The following is a 22,036-nucleotide window of genomic DNA, read 5'->3' on the forward strand; positions in this document are numbered from 1 at the left end:
ACACCTATCCTCCGCGAGCTGCACTGGCTACCTGTCGATCTCCGGGTGCGCTTCAAGGTGCTACTTGCCACCCATAAAGCCCTTCATGGTAGTGGATCTGGGTACTTGAGAGACCGCCTCCTGCCAATTACTTCCTCGCGACCAATTTGATCACACAGATTAGGCCTCCTCCGAATTCCATCCGCCAGTCAGTGTCGACTGGCGACTACGCGGAGGAGAGCCTTCTCGGTGGTAGCCCCGACCCTGTGGAACGATCTCCCCGTGGAAATTCATACCCTCACCACCCTCCAGACCTTCCGCACAGCCCTCAGAACCTGGCTATCCCGTCAGACCTGGGGTTAAGACTACAACCCGCCCGAATAGTATGAATGTTGTGTTTTAATTATGTATTTGTCTTATATGTTAAAAGTTTGTCTCACCCCATTTTTAAAGTTGTAAGCCACCCTGAGTCCCCCCAGGGAAAAGGGCGGCATATAAATAAACTTTAAAACTAAAACTAAACTAAAACTAAGCTTGATTAGATTGAATGTTGATTGGCTTACATTTTGGGGTATTGTGCAGACACAGAAATGGATTGAGGCAAGGAATAGGTGAAGTCTGTTATTAGAACCCCATTGTTCATCAACATGGATAATTTTGTTTTATCTTATGGAAGGTGATAAGAAATTAAGAAATTTAAGAAATGAGGTAAAAGATTAAGAAAAATAAATATAGAGTAAGGAAAAGAGAAATGGAAGAAACAGAAATGTGAGTTATTTTGTTTTAAATAATTCAATACATTCAAAATGGTTTCTCGCTCATCAATCAATCCCATCTTTATAGCATCTAAAATTAATCAGGCACTTCTGGATCCTTTCAGAAATCTTTCAGTAGCACTGAGACATATGGCACTTCATCTTCTTAGCAGTAGAGAAAAGGGAGAAATCTACTGGTAAGCTAAGCAATATGTTAATTATATTATATCTACATACAATATATTTTAATAAATAATGATTGGAGAGAAACTAGTCTTTTATGTTGTGCTGTATCATCTGTAGGATTAATACTCAATAGTCAATATTAAGAAAAGAAGTTTGGCAAATAAATAAAAATACTGAAACTATCATTTCAAATAAATAGTTTTTAGGGACCAATCAAGACATATGCTTCTCCTTACTTGACTATATCTGGCTTTATGGTAGAGGCAGAACTAGGCTTTTCACAGATGTTTTCTTTTGATGTCACTCTTATCAGGTAGACCAGAGTAAGAATCAGACACTACTTTTATTAGAACAGCTAGAGTTACAACATCTTGACAATCTGATTGTGCTTCCATTCCTCCCTCTTTTTTCTTCTCAAGAATTGAGTTGGGAGCTATCCAAGGTATTTTTGCAGTCTCCTTTACTGGCCTGGTGAAAGTTTCATTAATTTGATGGTCCTTCTCTCCATCCCTCAAGACCATCCTCTTCAATCACTGTACAAGTATATTGTTTGATTCCTATACTGGGTTAACAGTTTTGTGACGGAGCTGTCTAAACATATCAAGGCCAAGTCTTCCTCCACTACTGGAGATACAGATGATTCTTCTGAATTTGTTTGCTTCTTCCCAAACTTTGTTTGGTCTGTGCGAGATTTCACACTGCAGCTGCAACGGGATGGGAAATCCATCACAGAGGATGAATATCTCAAACATGCTCTGAAATTAAAAGAAGGTACTGATGACAAATTCAGTGTGAAGATCTATGTGGTCATTTGAATAAGGAATAAGAGCCACCGGGACTAAACTGTTTAGGGAGGATAGACCTCAAGAAGAAAAAGAGACACCAAAGATCTTTGGTCTAGAATGAAGGCACCAGACTAGAAATCAGGAAATGGTAGGTTGCTTAATGCCTCAGGTATGAAAGTCATCTGGGTGCTTTTGACTAATTACTAGACACCCTAATAATAGAAAGCAATTATATTAAGAATTCTCTGTTGGAATGGCTAAGAATCTGCCATTCTACCTGATTACAGGACATTGTAAAATAAGACTCAGCAGATATAATAAGAATAATTGAATCTAATAAATAGACAACAAAATACCCAGTAGGAATCTACTGGGTAGTAGATTTCCAGTAGGAATCTACTGGGTAGTGGATTTCCTTAGGAAATCCATTTCAAGGTCAGTAGTCATGGCACTGAAATATAAACTGATATAAAAATATAAACAACTTCCTCAGTTGTTCCCTGACCACATTATTTGTTGGAAAACAAGCAATGGTATTATTTCTTCAATGCTCTGTTTTTTCGATTAATCTAAATTGGGGTTGGAATTTCAGAAGGCACCGCATGGAATTTCAGATTGCAACTTGCATATACTTTGTTGGCTGAGTTGACACTTTGAAAGATTAAATCACCCTTAATTTGTACATTGCTTTTCCACAAAGTCCTTCTGGGCAAATCACAGTGCAGTGTGTTAAATAGAGATTATCCAAAATCCCTGATTTGGAAACAAGAAAAACTCACATTATAGATTTGTGGCCTCTATAAGAGAGGAAGGGTGGCCAAAGTAAGAGGATATACTTGTACTTGGTAAGGATAACAATTAAATAGTGCTAATTAATATGGATGGGGACTTTCCCCAGTGAAATGCCCACTGGCAGATGCAATTCAGATTTACTTGTAAGATCGACATGTTGCTTTCTAGGTGACAGCAAGAAGGAGCAGGCATTCAATCTGCCACGGCAATGCATCCGACTGTTCTTCCCCACCCGGAAGTGCTTCATCTTTGATTGCCCTACTAAAAGTAGGAACTTACCCTATGTGGAAAAGATGGTGGATAATCAGCTGGAGCCTGAATTTGTGGAACAAGCAAAGAAATTCTGTCATCATATCTATGAAACATCTCGAGAAAAGACTCTTCCAGGAGGGCACATTGTCACTGGCAACTGTGAGTCCTTCTAGCTCTATTATAATTATGCTTGGTTGCATACTGAGCCAGATGTTTACATGGATTTGGCACTTTTGTCCACTTATCAAGTCCTCAAGGATCTGGGATAGGCAGATGTGCATGTTTGATAACATTAAAGATATCGTCTTGGGTTGTACGCTGGTCCGAGTAAAACTGCCATTTGCAATTGTTTGAAGGGGATTTTTTCAATGTTGATAGTGTTGAAGTGATGCTCCAGTTGTTTCGGATTTGCATCCGAGACACTTATTACTATTGGTTCCACCTTTGCTTTCTTCTGCCCCAGTCATTGTATTTACAAGTCTGGGAATTTTGTTATCTTCCCCAGTCCTTTCTTTTCTATTCTGCTGTCTCCATGTTCTGTCACTTCCGCTATTCAGACTTTTTTGTCTTATCATCTATTGTTAAGTCTGGAAGATCTGTGCTCATTATGCCTCATTCTACTGAATGAAGTGTCCTCCAGAAAGCCATGCAGGTGGGAAAATAGGGCAGTGACCCATCCATCCTAACTGGCAAGTGTGTCCCAACAGGACTTTTTCAAAAGGCAACTGGACTTTCTTGGTTTTTCATTGACATTTCGACCCTCATCCAAGAAGCTTCTTCAGTTCAGCTCAGTTCAGTGAACTGAAGAAGCTTCTTGAATAAGAAGAGAAACATCTTCAAGGAAAAACCAAGAAAGTCCAGTTGCCTTTAGAAAAAGCACCCTTGGGACAACCATGACCTGGATGACTGAGAAGTTCTATAGATGATTGGCAAGCATGTTATGGCGCAATGCCTTAAATTCTTGTGTGGGCCACAATGAGTAATGATGGTTGAAGATGTCTGGCTGATTGTCCAACAATCTGTACTATTTTTCTCCATGCAGTGTTGGCAAAGTTAGTCAAGGCCTATGTGGATACTATCTCCAGTGGGAACGTTCCCTGCCTGGAGAATGAAGTCTTGGCCTTGGCAGAGATTGAGAACAGGGCAGCCGTGCAGGAAGCTGTTGCTCACTATGCACAGCTGATGGAGCAAAGCGTGGAGCTACCCACTGAGACTCTCCAGGAACTTCTGGATCTACATAAAAAATGTGAGGAACAAGCCCTCAAGAAGTTCATGGATCGTTCCTTTAAGGATGATACACGTCAATTCCAGGCTGAATTCATGGTAGGTAATAATAAGACAGCAACCTTCATAGAGGATGTTTGTTTATTTGTGTCAGAAGCATCACAATTAAAATAAGGCAGGGGTGTCACACTCAAGGCCCAGGGGCCAGATTTGGCCTGTGAGGTTCTTAGATCTTGGCCACGGGATGCTTAGGTCTGCCTTACGCGGCCGCCCTAGCAACAACAAAGGCCCAGCCTGTAGTGCCTATGCCAGCGAAAACGCAGCTTGCGACCCCATATTCCCTGGCAGAGTGCTCGGGCCACCACAGCCTCCCCCAACATGAGTGACGTCCAGCCGGCCACGCACACCCTGCCCTCCCAGGTCAAACACAACCTGATGCAGCCCTCAATGAAATCAAGTTTGACACCACCGACATAAGGCATACTATACCACACAAAATCTAAAATATAAAATACATGATTAAAATATGTACAAGTTAAATAGATCTTGCTCAGAACCTAGCAACATTAATTGTGTTTTGTCACACTGCCGTGAGGTCCTCAAGTGTGTTCTAATGAAGACAGGAAGGACAGGTATACATCTGTGTGGCTGTCTGCATGTCACCACAATCGCAAAGGGCAAAGGCCAATGGATAGCCCCATTTGTCCAGAGTGTCTCTGGATCTTGTTGGATCCATGTGAAGTTTATTCAAGATTTCCATCCTGCTCAACTTTCTCCAGACCCAGGTGCCAGATCCAACCATCCCGTGTTGGTTCTTTGTAGCTTTCCAAAGGTGATGGTTGCCTCCAGTAGTTTCTCTATTTATATGAACACAGAGCATCAAATGGAGGATGGCTGCCACTAGATATTTTGTTTAGAAACATTCCTGATTGCCCAGAAAATACAAGATGAATGCGGTTAGGAACTGCCAGTAAGATTGACAAGATGGCAAGCAATTTCATCATCAAGCATTTATGGACAATCATGTTCCTGCTCTAAGGATTAAATATCCTTTTGTTCAGTGTTTCTCAACCTTGGAGGCTTTAAGATGTGTGGACTTCAACTCCCAGAATTCTGGCTGGTAATTCTGGGAGTTGAAGTCCACACCTCTTAAAGCCCCCAAGGTTGAGAAACACTACTCTAGATAAATTGAAGGAAGGGTATGAGTCATTTCAAATGGTGATGAAGTTCTGTTTAATCACGGAAGATCACTCAAATTTATACAGTGTACAAACATGGATTTCTTTGTCAAGTCTCAGCTCTTGCTTTGTTTTGTTTTATTCCTAACAGAAAACTGTGAATAGCAAAACGGAAGAGTACTGCAGCAAAAATGAGCGGGAATCTTCTGAAATCTGTTCAGCTTTATTGCGCTCACTCTCTGAGGACCTGGAGCAGAACATCAAGAACGGAAGCTACTCCCGATCTGGTGGTCACCAGGAATTTGTAAATGACCTCCAAAAAGTGGAGAAACAATTCTTGGAGACACCTAAGAAAGGAATAATGGTACAAAATGATGAGGGTTGCGAAATTAATACTCATTTTGTCACTCTCATCCTCCGGGGAGATTGTTGGTTTAGTTTGGATTGGTTTACGTTGGCAAAACTTCTTTCTCATTCTATACTGCTCCTGATTATTCTCTTTTCCCCTTTCAATCAGGCAGGGAAATTCCTGAAAGAATTCCTCCAGAGCAAGGAAAACATCAGCAAAACCATCCTTCAATGTGACATGAGCCTTCAAAAGAAAGATAAGGAAACAGAAGGTAAACTTGTGAACAAGCTCTTGGATGATGGTGGGATGTTGGTTCTGCTTTGAAGGTGGGAAAAGAAGGTGGGAAAACCTGATAAAGGTGGATTTATCTTTAAACCCATCACTGATCGGGAAAAGGCTTTCCTCTCCATTTAACTTGATAACAGAGAGGTTTTCTTTTTCTGCCATATTATACAACATTTGTAAATGTACTCATATACTCAGGCAGTCCTCACTTAAAAACGCCTCATTCAAAGACCGTTCAAATGTGTGACAGTTCTGAATGAATAGAATGTATAAATGGTCTTGCAATTAAGGACCATCAAAGTGGCCAATGGTCAGGTGATCATCATTTGCAACTTTCACTGCTGTCTTCCAACAAGTAAAGTCAATGGGGAAGCCAGCAGGAAGTTGAAATGGGGACCATGTGACATCACCACAAGATGATGCAGGATTTGCTTAATGATGTCAACCAGACCTGCTAGAACTGCTGTCATTAAACAGCACCGTCACATGATGATGTATTTTATGACTGAGTAGCTAAGTGATGGAGGTTCTGGTCCTAATTAGTATAATTAATCAAAGATTGCCTGTATGCCAAATATACTTATTTATTACATTATTTGAATGCCATCAAGTGTAGCCAACTTACAAACCACCTGCCGATGTCTCTCTCTCTCTTTTCCTTGTCTAGATGCAAAGATGAAAGCAAAAGCAAAAGAATTAGAGGATGAGGTTCAGAAGCAAAAAGAGGAAATGGGGCAACAGAAGTTTGAGGACCAGAAACAGAGTTATGAGATGACCCTTCAGAAGCTAATGGAGAAATTGGAGGAAGAAAAGAAACAGATCCTGGAAGAGCTGAAGAAAATGATCCAAAGGACACTGAAGGTAACGCTATAATCTCAGTAAGATTTTGTAGTAGTGTGTTAACAAACAAGTAAACTTCCAAAACTGAAAACCATTGGATTTAAGACTAGTGTATCACAAGTATGTCTTATTTTGTCACATCCTCTCCACTTTAAGTCATTTTGATTTGGTTAAACACATTTTTTCCCATGGATAAGTCAATGGGACTATGTAAAGAGAGCAAATTATAGAATCGGTGAAAGGGGGAGCATACCTAAAGGTTTCTATGGTCAGGAGGATGTGCTGTGAAACAGCAATGAGGAATAGAACTAGTCACAATAGTTCATAGCACTTCCAGAGTTATCGCATAAGTCCTTAACCAAAGTCTTGAAGAATGAAGGCAGCATTTCAAACGTTACAGGTAGCCCTTGTTTACCAATTACCTATTCTGCAATTATTTAGAATTACTTCACAGGAAAAGAGGATACATATGTGTTCTGACCCCCCCCCCCCGGCCTGTGAATAAACCAGAACACAGGCTTGGCTGTTTGCCACTGTTTAATTACTGGGATAACGAATCCTTTGGCTAAGAGCCCAGGCAACTCACTTTCAATAGCGTAGCTCAGCAGCAACCCAAATAGTTCAAATGAAGCAACACAGATAATCCAAACAAACAGACACGGCTAGAATACAGACAGATTTTCTTCACTACTAATTCGAACAGTTGTTTCCTGCAAATGTCCCCTCCCAATGCCTCACCTATAAACTCTCTTGGGTGGGGCCAATCCACAACTACCTGTGCTTAATTATCTTCTGTGAGACTAGCTACGGAGTTGCTGCTTCCGTTTCACAGTGATTCACTTATTGACTGCAGCCAGAGCTGACATCATCATTCAGTATAATCATATGCTATCTCGCTTAATGACTGTACCACCTAGTAACAGCTGAATCTGATAAGAAACAGAACTTGCTCAGATAATAGTCAATCTGCAGATTCCCCCCAAGAGATTTATGTTTTCTGTCCATAACTCTGAATCCAGTTGGTTCCTTTCAGCTGAGCTGGGAAGTCTTCAGATTAGGGGGTCCCCAACATGTAGTGATTCATTTCTTGGAGGCCGGGTGGGGAATGTATTATATTTATAATGAAAAAATACATTATTGACATTGAGGGAGTGGAGTTTGCTCTTTGTTTAGGAGGAATTGGCCGCTTTCGGCTACTGTAGCTGTAAAAAATCCGTGAGAGGGGCGCAGGAGGAAAAAGAACACGGAGGGCTGCGAAGAGAGTCGGGGAGTGATCCATTGATTTCTTTGGAAAGATGGTAAAAGGGGGGACCGACCGAGGGAGGCATCTGCTTTTTCCAACCTCCCCTCTGGGCTTCGGTCCTTCTCTGCAGCGGCAGTAGCTTTCTGGATTTGGAGTCCTCGGGAGCGGCTATATGGGTCTCCTTTCTGTTCAAGCAGTTACAGGGGATCTGGGAAGTCAAAGCGCCCCCTGGAAATGGGGATGGGAGGGAATGAAAGGCTGGCTGGAGAACCATTGGAGACCATATCGGACCTGGGTGGGCAGGGATCAGAGGCTGTGCGGGGCTCTGGGGAAGTTGGGGGGATGGTGATCCCATTTCAGCTCAGGGAATTGGGGACCCATCACTCCCTTCGGATGGGATCTGCTAGCGGGGTCTGGCCTGGCCATGAAGACTGCCTCCCTTCAGCTGAGTGGCTCCTGGAAGCCTGGAGGGAAGGTGGCTTGAGAAGGGATCTGGGATTACAAAGCCCATGTACTCACTGATCTGGGATGGGCTAGATGTCACAGTGAGGTCATGAACATGGGGGGGAGGGACTTTTATAGTCTTTCTTTGGGAAGAAAGTTTCTGCAGCTGCCACATCTTCTCTGCAGCTGCATCTCCTCCAAAGCCAGGATGGAGGCTCCGGTGTGCCTGGTTGAGAACAGAAGAAATCGCCTCCATGTTTCTCTGGAGGCCCTTCAGTTGCTCTCGGAAATCCAGAATCCAGTAGTGGTGGTGTCCATTGTGGGACCGTATTACACGGGCAAGTCCTACCTGATGAACAGGTTGGCTGGCAAAAATTCAGGTGAGAAGGACTGAGATGAGCCAGGGCAATATGGACAAGGGCAAAACCTTTGTGGGAAAAGGAACATCCCCAAATCCTGGGTTTTCTGCTCTGATGGCCAGGTATGGAGTCCAGGACTATCATTTTCCTAAATGCCCCTTGTGGTCCAATGACTATGAATGGACCATTTAGGCTGATGTGATCATGCAGAATTTTATCATAAGCTTTATTATCGTAAAATTATAAAATGTCAGCCTTGTGGGGAAAACCAGCCAGGAAACATGACCAAATGAGCTATTTTTACTTTCTTGTGAAGCTGCCTTGACAAATGTTGCATGTCTCAAAGTGCAATTCTTCACCCATCTTTACCACTGGAGAAACTAGGGAGGGTCCCTTCTGAGCCTCTTGTCCTCCCAGTATTAGTCGGCAGCCTGTACTGTTTCTTATCTGATCGTTGTCTAGGGCTAGGCAGCATCTCTTTGTCCATCTCCCAAGGACTTTCACACGTACCATTACATAATGTTTTAATTGTTTTTTAATCAATACATATTTATGTCGTCTTATGATGTTTTCTAGTTTCTCAGAAATATAGGCCCCTTATCTTTTGAGGGTTCTTGTGCTTTTTCATATATTGCAAAATGAAGTATATTTGATGAGCATTTTCATCTGGAAACTGCACCAAGCATAACTTCTTGTTTCAAGGGGTAAATTCAGTAAACAACCAGAAAAACTGGTGGTAAGAATCTGTGTCTAATTATTAACCGTAGCTCACATATTACAAGATGACCGATTGGGATCTAAACCATAACACATTTTCCCGTTTGTAGGTTTCTCTTTGGGCGCCACAGTGGAAGCAAAAACGAATGGAATCTGGATGTGGTGCGTTCCCCATCCGGACAGGCCTAACCAAACCCTTATCATGCTGGATACTGAAGGGTTGGGTGACGTGGAAAAGGTGATTTTTTTATTTGCCTATTTCTTTGTATAAAATATCACACTGATGAAACATCTGTTTTCAGGTAGTCCTTGACTGACAACTATTCATTTAGTGACTATTTGAAGTTACAGCAGCACTGAAAAAAAGTGTTGCATTTACAACCATCACAGCATCAGCATGGTCACGTGATAAAAATTTAGGAGCTTGGCAATTAGCATGTATATAGGATAGTTGTAGAGTCCCAGGGACATTTACCATCTTCCTAGCCATCTTTTGACAAGCGAAATAAATGGGGGAGACTTGCTTTTATGTAACACCCTGCAACTGTCCTTTGAAACTCCTACAATGCATGGCCTCAAAGTTTCCTAAACTACAACTCCCAGCACCCTGCGATTGTCTGAATAGATGAAGGACTCAGTGAATGTATACTGAGCTGGTGAATGAATGGTATCTTATTCTTATAAAATGTTGCCTTCTAATAGACATAGATACACATACTCAGCAGAAATCAGGAACAGATCATAACCTAGTCTTTTTCCTCTTTAGGGCAGTCCTGAAAATGATACCTGGATCTTCTCTTTAGCCGTGTTGTTGAGCAGCACCCTGGTCTACAACAGTGTGGGGACCATTGATCAGACTGCCCTGGACAAGCTTCAGTATCCTTTGCAAGGATAGCTCTGTTATGGCCTTCAGGAACATCCTTGCCTACATAATTTCAAAACTCACCCACTGCAATTTCCCACGTGCTAAGCTTGATTAGATTGAATGTTGACTGGCTTACATTTTGGGGTATTGTGCAGACACAGAAATGGATTGAGGCAAGAAACAAGTGAAGTCTATTATTAGAATTTTGTTTTGTTTTATTTGGGGTATAAGTTTTATTAAAGGTTTCAAGAAATGAGATAAAAATTAAGAAAAATAAATATAGAATAAGAAAAAGAAAGAGACAAAAAAGGAAGAACATTTTGTTTTGTTTTAAACAACTCAAGACGTTTAAAATGGTGTCTGCTCTTGTCAATCTATCCCAACCTTCTCATTGCAACTCAGATTAATCTAGCACTTTTGGATTCTTTCAGAAATCTTTCAGTAACACTGATATGTATGGCACTTGGTATCCTTAACAGTAGAGAAAAGGGAGAAATCTATGGGTAACCTTAGTTGTGTGTTAATTACATTTTAATAAATAACGATTGAAGAGAAACTAGTTTTTTAGGGTGTTGTGCTGCATAATGAGCAGAATTAATACAGAAAAGCAAATACTAAGAAAAGAATTTTGGCAAATAAATGTAAATACAGAAACTCATTTCAAATACAGTAAGTATTATTTAGGAACCAACCAACCCATGTGCTTCTCCTTATTCGATTGACCATGTCTGGCTCTGTGGTAGGGAAGGAACTGGGCTTTTCACAGAAATGTTTTCTATTGATGTCAGCACTATCAGGTTGACCAGAGAAGGAATCAGACACCATGTAGACCTAAAGTTACTTTTATTAGAATAGCTACAGTTATAGATGGGGTCTATCTCAGGCGTTTTTGCAATCTACTTTTTCGCCTGATCAAAGTTTCATTTATTTGACGCTTCTTCTCTCCATCCTTCAAGACCATCCTCTTTATTCACTGTACAAGTATATTGTTTGATTCCTAAACGGGGCCAACAGTTTTGTGACGGAGCTGTCTAAACATATCAAGGCCAAGTCTTCCTCCACTCCTGGAGATACAGATGACACTTCTGGATTTGTTGGCTTCGTCCCAACCTTTGTCTGGGCTGTGCGAGATTTCACACTGCAGCTGCAACGGGATGGGAAACCCATCACAGAGGATGAATATCTTGAAAATGCTCTGAAATTAAAAAAAGGTATGGATGACGAATTCGGTGTGAAGATCTATGTGGTCATAGGAGGAATGGAATAGGAGCCATTTGGCCTAAATTTTCCTTCTTTAGGGAGTTTCAGAATAGACCTCAAGAAGCAAAAGAGTCACCAAAGGCTTTTTGGTCTAGAATGAAGGAACCAGACTAGAAATCAGGAAATTGTAGGTTGCACCAATGCCTCAGGCATGAAAATCACCTGGGTATCTTGGGGCAATTACTAGACATCCTGATAATAGAAAGCAATTATATTAAGAATTCTCTGTTGGAATAACTGAGATGCTACCATTCTACCTGATTACAGGTATTTTAAAATGAGAACAAAATAAAAGCAGAAATAATAAGAATAATTGAATTAAAAAACCCTAAATAAACAAAATATCCAGTAGGAATCTGTTTTCCTTAGGAAATCCATTTCAAGGTCAGTAGTCATGGCACTGAAATAAAAACTGAATTGTCTTCCTCAGTGTTCCCTGACCACATTATTTGTTGGAAAACAAGCAATGGTATTATTTCTTCAATGCTCTGTTTTCTCGATTAATATCAATCAGGTTGGGATTTCAGAAAGCACTACATGGAATTTCAGATTGCAACTTGCATATACTTTGTTGGCTGAGTTGACACTTTGAAAGATTAAATCACCCTTAATTTGTGCATTGCTTTTCCACAAAGTCCTTCTGAGCAAATCACAGTGCAGCATGTTAAATAGAGATTATCCAAAATCCTTGATTTGGAAACAAGAAAAACTCACATTATAGATTTGTTGCCTCTATAAGAGAGGAAGGGTGTCCAAACTAAGAGGAGATACTTGTACTTGGTAAGGATAACAATTAAATAGTGCTAATTAATATGGATGGGGACTTTCCCAAGTGAAATGCCCACTGGCAGATGCAATTCAGATTTACTTGCAAGATCGACATGTTGCTTTCTAGGTGACAGCAAGAAGGAGCAGGAATTCAATCTGCCACGGAAATGCATCCGACTGTTCTTCCCCACCCGGAAATGCTTCACCTTTTATTGCCCTACTACACCTGAGAACTTATGCAATGTGGGACAGATGTCGGATGATCAGCTGCACAAAGGTTTTGTGGAACAAGCAAAGAAATTCTGCCATTATATCTATGAAACATCTCAAGAAAAGACTCTTCCAGGAGGGCATATTGTCACTGGCAACTGTGAGTCCTTCAAGCTCTATGATAATTGTGCTTGGTTGCATACTGAGCCAGATGTTTACATGGATTTGGCACTTTTGTCCGCCTATCAAGTCCTCAAGGATCTGGGATAGGCAGATGTGCATGTTTGATAACATTAAAGATATCGTCTTGGGTTATACTCTGATCAAAATAAAACTGCCATTTGCAATCGACTTATGGGGATTTTGTCAATGCTGATAGTGTTGAAGTGATGCTCCAGATGTTTCGAGTTTGCATCCCAGAGACCTATTACTATTGGTTCCACCTTTGCTTTTTCTGCTCCAGTCTTTCTATTTACAAGTCTCTTATCCAGTCCTTTCTTTTCTATTCTGCTGTCTCCATGTTCTGTCATTTCTACTATTCAGACTTTTTTTTCTTATCAGCTATTGTTGAGTCTGGAAGATCTGTGCTCATTATGCCTCATTCTACTGAATGAAGTGTCCTCCAGAAAGCCATGCAGGTGGGAAAATAGGGCAGTGACCCATCCATCCTAACTGGCAAGTGTGTCCCAACAGGACTTTTTCAAAAGGCAACTGGACTTTCTTGGTTTTTCATTGACATTTCGACCCTCATCCAAGAAGCTTCTTCAGTTCAGCTCAGTTCAGTGAACTGAAGAAGCTTCTTGAATAAGAAGAGAAACATCTTCAAGGAAAAACCAAGAAAGTCCAGTTGCCTTTAGAAAAAGCACCCTTGGGACAACCATGACCTGGATGACTGAGAAGTTCTATAGATGATTGGCAAGCATGTTATGGCGCAATGCCTTAAATTCTTGTGTGGGCCACAATGAGTAATGATGGTTGAAGATGTCTGGCTGATTGTCCAACAATCTGTACTATTTTTCTCCATGCAGTGTTGGCAAAGTTAGTCAAGGCCTATGTGGATACTATCTCCAGTGGGAACGTTCCCTGCCTGGAGAATGAAGTCTTGGCCTTGGCAGAGGTTGAGAACAGGGTAGCCGTGCAGGAAGCTGTTGCTCACTATGCACAGCTGATGGAGCAAACATTGCAGCTACCCACTGAGACTCTCCAGGAACTTCTGGATCTACATAAAAAATGTGAGGAACAAGCCCTCAAGAAGTTCATAGCTTGTTCCTTTAAGGATGATACACGTCAATTTCTGGCTCAATTCATGGTAGGTAATAATAAGACAGCAACCTTCATAGAGGATGTTTGTTTATTTGTGTCAGAAGCATCACAATTAAAATAAGGCATACTATACCAAAATACGATACAAGATTAAAATATGTGCGAATTAAATAGATCTTGCCCAGAAAACCAGCAACATTAATTGTGTTTTGTCACACTGCTGTGAGGTCCTCAAGTGTGTACTGATGAGGACAGGAAGGGCAGGTAAACATCTGTGAAGCTGTCTGCATGTCACCACAAAGGCAAAGTTCAAAGGCCAGGAAGGAACAGGTAAAATAGCCTCATTTGTCCAGAGTGTCTCTGGATCCTGCTGGATCCGTGTGAAGTTTATTCAAGATTTCCATCCTGCTGAACTTTCTCCAGACCCAGGTGCCAGATCCAATCATCCCGTGTTGGTTCTTTGTAGCTTTCCATAGGTCCCCTATTCATAGACAGTATTTAAGGCTTATGAGTCCTTGGGATCTGTTATCCTGGCCTCCAGTATCTTCTGTATAAGAATGGGTATGTAGACAATATTTAAGGCCCATGGCTCGTGATGGTTGGCCTCCAGTAGTTTCTCTATTTATATGAACACAGAGCATCAAATGGAGGATGGCTGCCACCAGATATTTTGTTTAGAAACATTCCTGATTGCCCAGAAAGATACAAGATGGATGCGGTTAGGAACTGCCAGTAAGATTGACAAGATGGCAAGCAATGTCATCATTAAACTTTTATGGAAAATTATGTTCCTGCTCTAAGGATTAAATATCCTTTTGTTCAGTGTTTCTCAACCTTGGGGGCTTTGAGATGTATGGACTTCAATTCTCAGATTTCTGGCTGGGCAATTCTGGGAGTTGAAGTCCACACCTCTTAAAGCTCCCAAGGTTGAGAAAAACTGCTCTAGTTAAATTGAAGGAAGAGCACGAGTCATTTCAAATTGTGATGAAGTTCTGTTTAATCACGGGACATCACCAAAATTTATACAGTGTACAAACATGGATTTCTTTGTCAAGTCTCAGCTCTTCCTTTGTTTTGTTTTATTCCTAACAGAAAACTGTGGAGAGCAAAAAGGAAGAGTACTGCAGCAAAAATGAGCTGAAATCTTCTGAAATCTGTTCAGCTTTATTGAGCTCACTCTCTGAGGACCTGGAGCAGAATATCAAGAACGGACGCTACTCCCGACCTGGTGGCCATCCGGAATTTGTAAATGACCTCCAAAAAGTGGAGAAAGAATTCTTGGAGATACCTAAGAAAGGAATAATGGTACAAAATGATGAGGGTTGCCAAATTAATACTCATTTTGTCGCTCTCATTTTGAGAGCCAGGCCATCCTCCGGGGAGATTGTTGGTTTAGTTTGGATTGGTTTACTTTGGCAAAACTTCTTTCTCATTCTATACCGCTCCAGATTATTTTCTTTTCCCCTTTCAATCAGACAGGGAAAATCCTGAAAGAATTTCTCCAGAGCAAGGAAAACATTGGCAAAACCATCCTTCAATGTGACGTGAGCCTTCAAAAGAAAGATAAGGAAATAGAAGGTAAAGGTGTGAACAAGCTGTCGGATGATGGTGGGATGTTGGTTCTGCTTTGAAGGTGGGAAAAGAAGGTGGGAAAACCTGATAAAGGTGGATTTATCTTTACACCCATCACTCCTGAGGAAAAGGCTTTCCCCTCCATTTAACTTGATAACAGAGAGGTTTTCTTTTTCTGCCATATTATCCAACATTTGTAAATATAGTCATATACTCAGGCAGTCCTCACTTAAAAATCCCTCGTTCAATGACCGTTCAAATGTGTGACAGTTCCGAATGAATAGAATGTATAAATGGTCTTGCAATTAAGGACCATCAAAGTGTCCAATGGTCAGGTGATCATCATTTGCAACCTTCACCATGTTTCCAACAAGTAAAGTCAATGGGGAAGCCAGCAGGAAGTTGAAATGGGGACCATGTGTCATCATCACAAGATGATGCAGGATTTGCTTAATGATGTCAACCAGACCTGCTAGAACTGCTGTCATTAAACAGCACAGTCGCATTAGGTTGTATTTTATGACTGAGTAGCTAAGTGATGGAGGTTCTGGTCCTAATTAGTATAATTAATCAAAGATTGCCTGTATGCCAAATATACTTATTTATTACATTATTTGCATGCCATCAAGTGTAGCCAACTTACAAACCACCTGCCGATGTCTCTCTCTCTCTTTTCCTTGTCTAGATGCAAAGATGAAAGCAAAAGCAAAAGAATTAGAGGATGAGGTTCAGAAGCAAAAAGAGGAAATGGGGCAACAGAAGTTTGCGGACCAGAAACAGAGTTATGAGATGAACCGTCAGAAGCTAATGGAGAAATTGGAGGAAGAAAAGAAACAGATCCTGGAACAGCAGGAGAAAATGATCCAAAGGAAACCGAAGGTAACACTATAATCTCAGCAAGATTTTGTAGTAGTGTTTGGAAGTAAACTTCCAAAACTGAAAACCATTGGATTTAGGACTAGTGTATCACAAGTATGTCTTTCTTATCTTGTCACATCCTCTCCACTTTAAGTCATTTTGATGAGGTTGAAAGACATTTTTTTCCCATGGATAAGTCAATGGGACTTTGTAAAGAAAGCAAATTATAGAATCGGTGAAAGGGGGAGCATACCTAAAGGTTTCTATGGTCAGGAGGATGTGCTGTGAAACAGCAATGAGGAACAGAACTAGTCACAATAGTTCATAGAATGAACTATAGGTCCTTAACCAAAGTCTTGAAGAATGAAGGCAGCATTTCAAACGCTACAGGCAGCCCTTGTTTACCAATTACCTATTGTGCAATTATTTAGAATTACTTCACAGGAAAAGAAGATACATATGTGTTCTTTCCCCCCCCCCCCCAGCCTGTGAATAAACCAGAACACAGGCTTGGCTGTTTGCCACTGTTTAATTACTGAGATAACGAATCCTTTGGCTGAGAGCCCAGGCAACTCACTTTCAATAGCGTAGCTCAGCAGCAACCCAGATAGTTCAAACGAAGCAACGCAGATAATCCAAATGAACAGACACGGCTAGAATACAGACAGATTCTCTTCACTACTAATTCGAATGGTTGTTTCCTGCAAATGTCGCCTCTTCCTGGTGGCCAACCAGCCTCTCTGGTCCCTGCTCTGAGTCTGAACCGTGCCCAGGGTCCTCCACATTGTCCAGAGCAGACTCATATGGTTGCTCTCTATCCGAGTCCATCAGCAGCTCCACTGGATCCTGCTGGGCTACAACACATGTGGTAACTGGCCCTTGACATTGTGGCCATCACAGCATCACCATGATCACATGATTGTGATTTGCACATAAATTTCCAACTTTTACAGCATCCTAAAATAATACAATTTTCATTTGCAACCTTCACAGCCAATGTCTGATAAGTAAAAGTCATTGGAGAAGCCGGTAGGAAGATACACTTAATAACCTGCAGTGATTCACTTAATGACTGCAGCCAGCGCTGACATCATCATTCAGTATAATCATAAGCTATCTCGCTTAATGACTGTACCACCTAGTAACAGCTGAAACTGATAAGAAACAGAACCTGCTCAGATAATAGTCAACCTGCAGATTCCCCCCAAGAGATTTATGTTTTCTGTCCATAACTCTGAATCCAGTTGGTTCCTTTCAGCTGAGCTGGGAAGTCTTCAAATTAGGGGGTCCCCAACATGTAGTGATTCATTTCTTGGAGGCCGGGTGGGGAATGTATTATATTTATAATGAAAAAATACATTATTGACATTGAGGGAGTGGAGTTTCTTCTTTTTTTAGGAGGAATTGGCCGCTTTCGGCTGCTGTGGTTGTAAAAAATCCGTGAGAGGAGCGCAGGAAGAAAAAGATCATGGGGGGCTGCGAAGGGTGTCGGGGAGTGATCCATTGACTTCTTTGTCAAGTCTCAGCTCTTGCTTTGTTTTGTTATATTCCTAACAGGAATCTGTGGATACCAAAAAGGAAGAGTACTGCAGCAAAAATGGGCTGAAATCTTCTGAAATCTGTTCAGCTTTATTGAGCTCACTCTCTGAGGACCTGGAGCAGAAGATCAAGAACGGACGCTACTCCCGATCTGGTGGCCACCAGGAATTTGTAAATGACCTCCAAAAAGTGGAGAAACAATTCTTGGAGACACCTAAGAAAGGAATAATGGTACAAAATGATGAGGGTTGCCAAATTAATACTCATTTTGTCGCTCTCATTTTGAGAGCCAGGCCATCCTCTGGGGAGATTGTTGGTTTACTTTGGATTGGTTTACTTTGGCAAAACGTCTTTCTCATTCTATACCGCTCCAGATTATTCTGTTTTCCCCCTTCAATCAGGCAGGGAAAATCCTGAAAGAATTCCTCCAGAGCAAGGAAAACATTGGCAAAACCATCCTTCAAAGTGACGTGAGCCTTCAAAAGAAAGAGAAGGAAATAGAAGGTAAAGGTGTGAACAAGCTGTCGGATGATGCTGGGATGTTGGTTCTGCTTTGAAGGTGGGAAAAGAAGGTGGAAAAACCTGATAGAGGTGGATTTATCTTTAAACCCATCACTCATCGGGAAAAGGCTTACCTCTCCATTTAACTTGATAATAGAGAGGTTTTCTTTTTCTGCCATATTATCCAACATTTGTAAATATAGTCATATACTCAGGCAGTCCTCACTTAAAAATCCCTCGTTCAATGACCGTTCAAATGTGTGACAGTTCCGAATGAATAGAATGTATAAATGGTCTTGCAATTAAGGACCATCAAAGTGTCCAATGGTCAGGTGATCATCATTTGCAACCTTCACCATGTTTCCAACAAGTAAAGTCAATGGGGAAGCCAGCAGGAAGTTGAAATGGGGACCATGTGACATCACCACAAGATGATGCAGGATTTGCTTAATGATGTCAACCAGACCTGCTAGAACTGCTGTCATTAAACAGTACAGTCGCATTAGGTTGTATTTTATGACTGAGTAGCTAAGTGATGGAGGTTCTGGTCCTAATTAGTATAATTAATCAAAGATTGCCTGTATGCCAAATATACTTATTTATTACATTATTTGCATGCCATCAAGTGTAGCCAACATGCAAACCACCTGCCGATGTCTCTCTCTCTTTTTCCCTTGTCTAGATGCAAAGATGAAAGCAAAAGCAAAAGAATTAGAGGATGAGGTTCAGAAGCAGAAACAGGAAATGGGGCAACAGAGGTTTGAGTACCAGAAACAGAGTTATGAGATGACCCTTCAGAAGCTAATGGAGAAATTGGAGGAAGAAAAGAAACAGATCCTGGAACAGCAGGAGAAAATGATCCAAAGGACACTTAAGGTAACACTATAATCTCAGAAAGATTTTGTAGTAGTGTGTTAACAAACAAGTAAACTTCCAAAACTGAAAACCATTGGATTTAGGACTAGTGTATCTCAAGTATGTCTTTCTTATTTTGTCACATCCTCTCCACTTTAAGTCATTTTGATGAGGTTGAAACACATTTTTTCCCATGGATAAATCAATGGGACTATGTAAAGAGAGCAAATTATAGAATCGGTGAAAGGGGGAGCATACCTAAAGGTTTCTATGGTCAGGAGGATGTGCTGTGAAACAGCAATGAGGAACAGAACTAGTCACAATAGTTCATAGCACTTCCAGAGTTATCGCATAAGTCCTTAACCAAAGTCTTGAAGAATGAAGGCAGCATTTCAAACGGTACAGGTAGCCCTTGTTTACCAATTACCTATTCTGCAATTATTTAGAATTACATCAGAAGAAAAGGAAATACACATGTGTTCTGACCCCCCCAGCCTGTGAATAAACCAGAACACAGCCTTGGCTTTTTGTCACTGTTTAATTACTGGGATAACGAATCCTTTGTCTGAGAGCCCAGGCAACTCACTTTCAATAGCGTAGCTCAGCAGCAACCCAGATAGTTCAAATGAAGCATCACAGATAATCCAAACAAACAGACACGGCTAGAATACAGACAGATTCTCTTCACTACTAATTTGATTGGTTGTTTCCTGCAAATGTCCCCTCCCAACGCCTCACCTATAAACTCTCTTGGGGGGGGGGCAATCCACAACCACCTGTACTTAATTATCTTCTGTCAGACTAGCTACGGAGTTGCTGCTTCCGTTGCTCAGCCCTTCTCAATCTAGAATCAGGGACAAACTGCCTTTGATCCTCCCCACTGCTCCATGCCTCAGGCACCTCATGGTGGCCAACCAGCCTCTCTGGTCCCTGCTCTGAGTCTGAACCGTGCCCAGGGTCCTCCACATTGTCCAGAGCAGACTCATATGGTTGCTCTCTATCCGAGTCCATCAGCAGCTCCACTGGATCCTGCTGGGCTACAACACATGTGGTAACTGGCCCTTGACATTGTGGCCATCACAGCCTCACCATGATCACATGATTGTGATTTGCACATAAATTTCCAACTTTTACAGCATCCTAAAGCAACACAATTGCTATTTGCAACTTTCGCAGCCAATGTCTGATGAGTAAAGTCATTGGAGAAGCCAGTAAGAAGATACACTTAATAACCTGCAGTGATTCACTTAATGACTGCAGCCAGAGCTGACATCATCATTCAGTATAATCATATGCTATCTCGCTTAATGACTGTACCACCTAGTAACAGCTGAAACTGATAAGAAACAGAACCTGCTCAGATAATAGTCAACCTGCAGATTCCCCCCAAGAGATTTATGTTTTCTTTCCATAACTCTGAATCCAGTTGGTTCCTTTCAGCTGAGCTGGGAAGTCTTCAGATTAGGGGGTCCCCAACATGTAGTGATTCATTTCTTGGAGGCCGGGTGGGGAATGTATTATATTTATAATGAAAAAATACATTATTGACATTGAGGGAGTGGAGTTTGCTCTTTTTTTTTAGGAGGAATTGGCCGCTTTCGGCTGCTGTGGTTGTAAAAAATCCGTGAGAGGAGCGCAGGAAGAAAAAGATCATGGGGGGCTGCGAAGGGTGTCGGGGAGTGATCCATTGACTTCTTTGTCAAGTCTCAGCTCTTGCTTTGTTTTGTTATATTCCTAACAGGAATCTGTGGATAGCAAAAAGGAAGAGTACTGCAGCAAAAATGGGCTGAAATCTTCTGAAATCTGTTCAGCTTTATTGAATTCACTCTCTGAGAATCTGGAGCAGAAGATCAAGAACGGAAGCTACTCCCGATCTGGTGGCCACCAGGAATTTGTAAATGACCTCCAAAAAGTGGAGAAACAATTCTTGGAGACACCTAAGAAAGGAATAATGGTACAAAATGATGAGGGTTGCTAAATTAATACTCATTTTGTCGCTCTCATTTTGAGAGCCAGGCCATCCTCTGGGGAGATTGTTGGTTTATTTTGGATTGGTTTACTTTGGCAAAACTTCTTTCTCATTCTATACCGCTCCAGATTATTCTGTTTTCCCCTTTCAATCAGGCAGGGAAAATCCTGAAAGAATTCCTCCAGAGCAAGGAAAACATCAGCAAAACCATCCTTCAATGTGACGTGAGCCTTCAAAAGAAAGAGAAGGAAATAGAAGGTAAAGGTGTGAACAAGCTGTCGGATGATGCTGGGATGTTGGTTCTGCTTTGAAGGTGGGAAAAGAAGGTGGGAAAACCTGATAGAGGATTTATCTTTAAACCCATCACTCATCGGGAAAAGGCTTTCCTCTCCATTTAACTTGATAATAGAGAGGTTTTCTTTTTCTGCCATATTATCCAACATTTGTAAATATAGTCATATACTCAGGCAGTCCTCACTTAAAAATCCCTCGTTCAATGACCGTTCAAATGTTTGACAGTTCCGAATGAATAGAATGTATAAATGGTCTTGCAATTAAGGACCATCAAAGTGTCCAATGGTCAGGTGATCATCATTTGCAACCTTCACCATGTTTCCAACAAGTAAAGTCAATGGGGAAGCGAGCAGGAAGTTGAAATGGGGACCATGTGTCATGATCACAACATGATGCAGGATTTGCTTAATGATGTCAACCAGACCTGCTAGAACTGCTGTCATTAAACAGCACAGTCGCATGATGTTGTATTTTATGACTGAGTAGCTAAGTGATGGAGGTTCTGGTCCTAATTAGTATAATTAATCAAAGATTGCCTGTATGCCAAATATACTTATTTATTACATTATTTGCATGCCATCAAGTGTAGCCAACATGCAAACCACCTGCCGATGTCTCTCTCTCTTTTTCCCTTGTCTAGATGCAAAGATGAAAGCAAAAGCAAAAGAATTAGAGGATGAGGTTCAGAAGCAGA

The 22,036-nt window shown here is 41.3% G+C and overlaps 2 protein-coding genes across 2 annotated transcripts; both read left to right on the top strand.

Moving 5' to 3' along the window:
- Positions 1 to 2,279: 2,279 nt before the first annotated feature.
- Positions 2,280 to 6,658, top strand: LOC148042925 (guanylate-binding protein 1-like). The gene is made up of 5 exons (XM_087727966.1): positions 2,280 to 2,908; positions 3,792 to 4,072; positions 5,303 to 5,515; positions 5,669 to 5,771; positions 6,474 to 6,658. The coding sequence occupies exons 1-5, from the start codon at positions 2,587 to 2,589 to the stop codon at positions 6,656 to 6,658; spliced, it is 1,104 nt and encodes a 367-aa protein (XP_087584092.1). The 5' UTR covers positions 2,280 to 2,586.
- Positions 6,659 to 8,508: 1,850 nt separating this feature from the next.
- LOC106549942 (guanylate-binding protein 1) lies at positions 8,509 to 19,112 on the top strand. The gene is made up of 12 exons (XM_087727967.1): positions 8,509 to 8,692; positions 9,499 to 9,626; positions 10,155 to 10,264; positions 11,268 to 11,464; positions 12,409 to 12,651; positions 13,520 to 13,800; positions 14,847 to 15,059; positions 15,230 to 15,332; positions 16,012 to 16,205; positions 17,742 to 17,954; positions 18,125 to 18,227; positions 18,907 to 19,112. The coding sequence occupies exons 1-12, from the start codon at positions 8,521 to 8,523 to the stop codon at positions 19,110 to 19,112; spliced, it is 2,163 nt and encodes a 720-aa protein (XP_087584093.1). The 5' UTR covers positions 8,509 to 8,520.
- The last annotated feature ends 2,924 nt before the right edge of the window (positions 19,113 to 22,036 follow it).

Source organism: Thamnophis sirtalis, unplaced genomic scaffold, assembly GCF_051295495.1.
Source record: "Thamnophis sirtalis isolate CommonGarterSnake01/CBP01778 unplaced genomic scaffold, rThaSir2_p1.2 scaffold_13, whole genome shotgun sequence".
In the NCBI taxonomy this organism is placed as follows: Eukaryota; Metazoa; Chordata; class Lepidosauria; order Squamata; family Natricidae; genus Thamnophis; species Thamnophis sirtalis.

Coding starts and splice junctions, on each gene's coding strand:
- LOC148042925 (XM_087727966.1), top strand. CDS start 2,587: ATGGGGACTTTCCCCAGTGAAATGCCCACTGGCAGATGCAATTCAGAT. Junction 5,516..5,668: donor CACCTAAGAAAGGAATAATG/GTACAAAATGAT, acceptor CCTTTCAATCAG/GCAGGGAAATTCCTGAAAGA. Junction 5,772..6,473: donor GAAAGATAAGGAAACAGAAG/GTAAACTTGTGA, acceptor TGAAAGCAAAAG/CAAAAGAATTAGAGGATGAG.
- LOC106549942 (XM_087727967.1), top strand. CDS start 8,521: ATGGAGGCTCCGGTGTGCCTGGTTGAGAACAGAAGAAATCGCCTCCAT. Junction 13,801..14,846: donor AATTTCTGGCTCAATTCATG/GTAGGTAATAAT, acceptor TATTCCTAACAG/AAAACTGTGGAGAGCAAAAA. Junction 16,206..17,741: donor TGATCCAAAGGAAACCGAAG/GTAACACTATAA, acceptor TATTCCTAACAG/GAATCTGTGGATACCAAAAA.